Raw genomic sequence first — 6,520 nt, 5'->3', positions numbered from 1 at the left:
GAGAGAAAAAGCGATTTATTGCGGTAAAGCGGATGGGGAGCTCAGCCCAGGGCCTGCTGATGTCCCCAGGGCTGCTTTGCGCGAGTTTTAACCTCTTTCACGAGCTGAAGAAAGTTTATTTCTATCATGGAAGTGCAAAACGGCACCTAAATATCGTGACAAAACCATCTAACAACTGTTTTCCTTTCGGTTTTTTTCCAGTGGTTCACAGGGTTTTGAAGCACCTGCACGTTTGAGTGCAGGCAAACTCTCGCTCCCTTGCCTGTCAACTTCCTGGTTTCCGAGGCAATGCCCAAGGTGAAGAGAAGCAGGAAGCCTCCCCCGGATGGCTGGGAGCTGATCGAGCCGACGCTGGACGAGCTGGATCAGAAGATGAGAGAAGGTAAGCGGCAGAGTTGGGTGTTCACAGGGGAGAGACCCTGAAACAAGCTGCAGGAGCCCAGCTTTGATCTTTGCCTTGCAGTGGTACTGCAGACAGACTGGGCAGAACTGGTCACTTTTTTCTGGGTGTACGCTGGTTACAGAGCACAGAGTTTTGGGGAACAGTTGTTTTAGGGTATTCCATGGCTGAGCCCTGGCTGAAGCTCGCTGGTGTGTGTGAAGGGACTTGTAGTTCCGGTCTGACGAGCCAGGGCAGCCGTGAAGTCACCTGCCATCCCAGTGTGGGTCATGTCATCTCCACTGTCATTCTGGTTTTATTTCCTAAAAGGGTTGTTCCAGGTCAGGTCCCTGTCATTTAAATTTTCTCCCAGTAAGCTTGGTCTGATCTCTGTAATATATTAAAGTTATGAACGTTTTTGGAAGGGTTTATTGCAAAGTGGTTAGGGAAATAAGTTGACCGCCTGAAATGAGCTGAAACCTGGTGTTTGTGTTCCCTCTCAGCGGAGACCGAGCCTCACGAAGGGAAGAGGAAAGTGGAATCCCTTTGGCCTATCTTCAGAATCCATCACCAGAAAACACGTTACATCTTTGATCTCTTCTATAAAAGAAAAGCCATCAGCAGAGGTGAGGAACACAGACGCTTTACCCTGGGCAGGGGAGAACAGAACGCAGTAAGGTGTCTGCCTGCAGATGTGCCCGAACTGGGCAGTGGTGGGAAGGTTGTTACTGGGGAGGGAAGATGGGAGGGAAAGCTGACAGCTGCCTGGCTCTAACTGCTAGTTACTACAGCTGGTAATTCCTGATAGTGAGTCTTCTAATGCTTCCCGGGAGCTACTTGTGATGCTGTCTGCTCCTCTACAGAGCTCTACGAGTACTGCATCAAGGAAGGATACGCGGACAAAAACCTGATCGCAAAGTGGAAGAAACAGGGTTACGAGAACCTCTGCTGCCTGCGGTGCATCCAGACACGGGACACCAACTTTGGAACCAACTGCATCTGCAGGGTCCCCAAAAGCAAGCTGGAAGTGGTAAGGGGCTTCACGTCTTCCTCTGCTTGTCTGGACCCTTGCAATATCTGGTCTAACTCCTCCCTGGTCAAGGACAGCAGAGCAGGTGGTGCTGTTTTTCCTGGTATTTCCCTCCTGTTCTAACATTTTCTTTGCTGGTAAAGCTGGTATCTAGCTGGTTCTAAAGTTACTGTCAGCTTTGGCACATGGTCATTTAAAGTCATTAAAGTATGGAAATGACAGAAAACCAGAGGGTAGAAACCCTTCCCGTACAGCCCCATTCCCTGCCTTGAAGGTCAGAGCCTGCTGCTCGCTCTGCTGCTGTAGCTGGGCTGAAATACCTTCCTCGTGTTTCTTTTCCAGGGACGAATCATTGAATGCACTCACTGCGGATGCAGAGGCTGCTCTGGGTGAAGCCTTTAGCCATGAGATGACTTTCTGAACTCTGAGGGATGGCATCCTGCACGAGGGACTGTTGGTGCAGTTACAGCCACCTTCTGTGTGATTGGGTATTTCCGTATAGCGATTAAACCAGCAGCGTATTCACCTGGGTTGTACGTACCATGGTGGTTGCTTTGGAGTAAGTTTGTGTAGCTGTTTATTTTAGAATAAAGTCTGCCCTCGTGAGAGCGGTGCGATCTTCTGGTACAACATTTCTGTGCCCCACTTCTCCTGATGGATGTGGTGTTGGTTGGTTGGTTGGTTTGAAGGTTGCTCTATGTACTGTGAAGTGTTCTAAATGTGGGTTGTTTTTTAACCAGCTCTTAGCCCTCTTTCTCAACTAATCGGATTTAAAAGGCTGTGGGGAAAAGAAATAATACATTTCTCAATTCAACCCCTCCCCTGATGCACTGTAACTCTCTGCTGAGGTTTGTAACCTGTGATTAGAGCCATTCAGCAATGCCAGCTGCCTACAGCTGCCAGTTAAGGAAATTCCCTGAAAATGTATCTGCTTCACCTTGAAACAAAGAACAAGGATTTTATTGTAGTTGGCGCAAGAACTTGGACTCATGGAAATACAAAGCAGCTTTACTACAAGACAGTTTCAGGAGCAAGTTCCAAGTTTTTCCAGCACAACTAAGACACAGTATGTCAGCATCTTACTGCTGCTGCTGCTGCTCTGGCTGCTCCTGCATGGCCTCTTCTTTATTGTCCACACGCTTCACTGTTCTGTATTTTTCCCAGGGATGAGGCGTCTCCTCTCCTGCCATTACTTTCAACCACCGATAATAGTAGCCACGGAAACCATCAATTTTCTCCAGATATGGGTTCTTTGACTTATACTGCAAATACAAATCCAAGAAAACAAGTTTCTATTAGAAGAGAGCTTACTCCACTACCAGCCTGCAATAGCTACAAGCTGCTGCTGAAGAAACAGCCACTGAGTCAACTGTCAGCCACATTAGACAACGCCAAAGGAAAAAGGCTTAGGCAAACATCTATGTTTCCCCTCCTTGTGGTGTCTGTGGTGCCTTCATGCTCTGACCAGTTGTGGCTACTTACCCTGTCAAATTTTGGAGGGTACTGTGCTGCAAACTCCAGCTGGCGTATGATAACTTCATTGGGAGCCACCTGGTTAGTCCTCATGTCTCGCAGGATCTCTGTCAGGTACCTGTAATCCAGCTGCCTGACAGCAGCAGCAATGAGGGTGCTGTAGATGTACTTGTTGGGAGTTACTCCAGACCTCTGGAAACAACAAATGCTACAGTTAAACTTGTTTATTTGCCAACAAGTGCAGGACTTGTAGAAGGAAAAGGCATACGGGGTCTTCTTACATGAGGAGCAAGGCTCTGGCTCTGGAACCCCTGTCCCAGCACAGGTACAGCACAGGCCACCTGAGCTGGCACCTGCCCTCCAGTGGCACACTTTTGGAGAACACAACCACTCACTCCCACAGAAACCCCAGCACGTCTTTTTAGAAGCATGAATGCTTCAGTTTGCCTCCCCCTGCAGCTCAAACCCCAACCTGCAGAGTTTATTACCTTCAAATCTGAGAGTAACTGCAGTCCGTCCTTCTCTTGGTGGCAAGCGATTGCCAAGTTACAGAAGGTCTGGAGGTTGGGCGAGAGTCCCCTCTTCACCAGAGCTGGCAGCACGCTCTGCAAGATACAGGGCTTGGCATCAGTTTCCAAGAAGTCTCACTGTTGCTTTCCAGACAGAGCTGAAGGTGCTACAACAGAATCTGTAATTAAAATTTAACCTGAGCACTGGTTTGTGGAAAACTCAGATTCCAAGTTGCTACTGCGGATACAGAAATGGGACTCACAGCAAAACACAGGTAACACTGGAGGCCTGAGACAAAGCTGTGATGATGGGGCTGGTTCTGAGTTTCTCTCACCTTTGCTGCTTCCAGGTTTCCCTGTTTACTTTTCTTCCTTATTAAAGTGTTGAAGAAGGTCACATCTACTTTCACTTTATGCTCATCCAGGAGTGTCAGCAAAGAGGACTCTGAGGGGCTTTGGGGTTCCACCAGCTCAGCCAGTAATGTAAATGTCTTAATGTTGGGTTCTGCGTTGTCCTCTTTCATTTTATTCAAGAAGCCCTCCACGTCCCCCATCAAAGCCAGTCTATGGGATGGTGAGGCCACCGTCCCCAAGGAAACCACGGCTGCGTTGGGCATCCTGGAATCCAACAAGTTGGGCAGGTTGTAGAAATGCTGCTTCTGGCTTAGGCATGCCTGTGCCTGCTCCATCTCATTCCAGCGTCTCCTCATCAGCACCCCAGTCCTGCCGTGAGCTGTGCTGGGGCGGTCAGGAGCACCTGGTTCTGGCTCAGTGTGATTCACATCTTTAGTTTGTTGCTGGATCAGTTCTTCAGGCTGTGCCCAACTCTCCTGAAATAACTGCTTTTCCATAGCTTCCACATCCAGCTGGACAGCAGCTGTGCTCTCTGATCCCTTCTTCCTCTGATTTTTCACCTTTTTCTTCTGCATCCCGGGTGCAAGCCGCAGCTGAGATGAGTTCTCCTGGGTGGGTCTGAGCAGCAGCTGAGAAGCGACAACAGGATCACCGATTCCACAGTCTCGTGCAGCGCGCAGCATCAGATTGTAAGTGTGGCTGTCGGCCTTTATTCCAAGTTTAGCCATTTCTTTCCAAACCTGAAAAAGGGAAGATAAATGCGGTATTAAATAACAGGAATTGTTTCTAGCAGATTGTAAGCGTTATCTGTTAATGGCATCTGCTTGCAGAAAAGGAGAGAGTTGACAGCATGACGAGGTGAGACACCACTGAACAGCTACCTTGAGCTGGACCAGTCCTGCGAGATCACCCAGGGTGCTTTACCAGTGTCTGAGATGTCCTGACAGAGGTCTCCATCACAGAACCCCTCCTATTTCATCCACTCTGAACACCCTGCTGCTTTCCCTGTGTTCAAGTGACAAGTTACAACACACAAGCACTTTTTCCTCCCTGTTTAGAACGCAAAGACAAACCTGCAAGGCGTATCGGAAACCATTTTCGCTGTCCTTTATGCAGCTCATGAGAAGGAAGCTGAAAGTCTCAGCTGTGGGAACATGGCCCTTGTGCACGATTTCCTGAAAGAGCAGAGAGAGCACTGAAGTTTCTAGTTGCACAAATACGGCTGTTTTCTTCAGAGGATATAACAGCAACAAAGCAGAGAGCGAACTCCCAGTGCTGTGAGCAGAATGATTGCTCAAGGAGAGAAAAAAAAGCCCTGAAATGCCTGTGTGGATCGCAGTTCCTCCTTTACAGGAGCTACAGGGAATTTGCAGGCAGGAACAGCAATCATTTTAACTACTCCCAGACTGGCCCTTCTGAGAAGAGCTGCTGTGAGAGCTCTCAGAGGAATTACTTATCAATATGTGGGTCTTCAAAACAAACTTGAGACAGACACAGTAGCTGTGAACCCCTCCCAAAACTTTATGTCTTTAACACACCTGACCAGAGTTTTAAAGCCAACCTCTGCAGCTGCCTCCTTTTGTGTACTTAAGCTTAATTTTTGGTTATGTACACAAATAATTTCATTGCATGAGACCAAGGATCAATTAAATATAAACACGATCTGTAAATGAAATGAAAAAGTCTATGCAGCGTGGCAACTCCAGGAGTTTTAACCAGAGCAGACTACACTTGATAGGAGAAAAGTCCCGTATTTACCTTCAGTACATCAAAGCACGTCCTGAGATCGGAGCACAGGGCACAGACCTTCAGCAGCGCGTGGTAGGTGATGAGGTTCAGCTCTTCATTTTTGCTCTGCAGCTGCTGCCGGAGTTTGAGAGCGCTCTGCAGGCCTGAGTCTTTCCACGGTGACTCGGCACAGGCGTTGAACAGGGCTGTGTAAGTGGCCTCAGTGGGAGTTAAGCCTCGTTTTTTCATCTAAGGGAAGAGAAGAAGAATTGGAACCGGCTTTTAGGTAAAGACTTCTGGAATTTCATAACGTGGTTATAAGAGTTTCAGGCTAAGATGCAAAAGCTAACTCAGGCATTTTAGAGACAAAGTAACGTGCTAGAAACAGTTTTAGTTTAGAAAATGTAAAGAAGGTTTGAGGGGAGAAAACGCAAACCTACGTCATTGTAAAGCCTGAACGCCTTTTTCACGTAGCCAACCCTGCCACAGCCACCAATGAGAATGGTGAGCCACCAATGAGAAGGGTGTAATTGCTTTCCTCAGGCCGCACTCGCTCTTCCTTCAGCATCTGCACCTCAAACAGCTCCAGAGCCTCTGCCAGCTGCAGGGAAAAGGAAAACCCAGGATGAAGCATGAACAGAATCGGCGACAGCAGGCATCAACACACACAGCTGTGGGCAGGTGGTGGTAGAAGTCCCACAGTGCACAGAGTCCTCACAAAGCCACTACAGAGCCTCTGGGATGACACAGATGGGGCGGAGTTGCATCTTTCCTTAATGCAATTAAAACTCAAATAAGGGGAGGGCAGGGAGCAAACCTTGTCTGCTTTGATGAGGGCCTTGCACTGTAGAAAGTACCAGTATGGGGTGTTCTTGGGACCACGTCGGGGTTTGCTTTCCGGTTCTTCCTCTCTCTCTTCTTCAAGCTTTAAGTTCTGAAAGTGTGATGTGGTTTTGTGATAAAATTTTCTAGAAGAGAATTTATTAGACAGCGTCCCGAACTCCACGCCTTCATCATCCTCCTCCTCCTCCTCCTTCTCCTCCTCCC

General features: G+C 48.2%; 2 protein-coding genes across 2 annotated transcripts; one reads left to right on the top strand and one right to left on the bottom strand.

Annotated features, from left to right (window-relative positions):
• Positions 1 to 248: 248 nt before the first annotated feature.
• BUD31 (BUD31 homolog (S. cerevisiae)) lies at positions 249 to 2,017 on the top strand. Its single transcript, XM_010180296.1, has 4 exons — positions 249 to 382; positions 883 to 1,005; positions 1,243 to 1,409; positions 1,752 to 2,017. The coding sequence occupies exons 1-4, from the start codon at positions 289 to 291 to the stop codon at positions 1,800 to 1,802; spliced, it is 435 nt and encodes a 144-aa protein (XP_010178598.1). The 5' UTR covers positions 249 to 288; the 3' UTR covers positions 1,803 to 2,017.
• A 471-nt stretch (positions 2,018 to 2,488) lies between these two features.
• Positions 2,489 to 6,512, bottom strand: LOC104534245 (pentatricopeptide repeat-containing protein 1, mitochondrial-like). Its single transcript, XM_010180297.1, is given in 9 exon segments — positions 2,489 to 2,671; positions 2,892 to 3,074; positions 3,371 to 3,487; positions 3,727 to 4,485; positions 4,819 to 4,920; positions 5,504 to 5,722; positions 5,914 to 5,997; positions 6,000 to 6,074; positions 6,291 to 6,512. Coding segments are annotated over 8 exon segments (1,689 nt in total). The 5' UTR covers positions 6,042 to 6,074; positions 6,291 to 6,512.
• Between the last annotated feature and the right edge of the window lie 8 nt (positions 6,513 to 6,520).

This window comes from Mesitornis unicolor, unplaced genomic scaffold (assembly GCF_000695765.1).
Source record: "Mesitornis unicolor isolate BGI_N332 unplaced genomic scaffold, ASM69576v1 scaffold51142, whole genome shotgun sequence".
Taxonomy (NCBI): domain Eukaryota; kingdom Metazoa; phylum Chordata; class Aves; order Mesitornithiformes; family Mesitornithidae; genus Mesitornis; species Mesitornis unicolor.
This window is presented reverse-complemented; position numbering and strand designations above follow the sequence as displayed.

Coding starts and splice junctions, on each gene's coding strand:
- BUD31 (XM_010180296.1), top strand. CDS start 289: ATGCCCAAGGTGAAGAGAAGCAGGAAGCCTCCCCCGGATGGCTGGGAG. Junction 383..882: donor GGATCAGAAGATGAGAGAAG/GTAAGCGGCAGA, acceptor GTTCCCTCTCAG/CGGAGACCGAGCCTCACGAA. Junction 1,006..1,242: donor AAGAAAAGCCATCAGCAGAG/GTGAGGAACACA, acceptor GCTCCTCTACAG/AGCTCTACGAGTACTGCATC.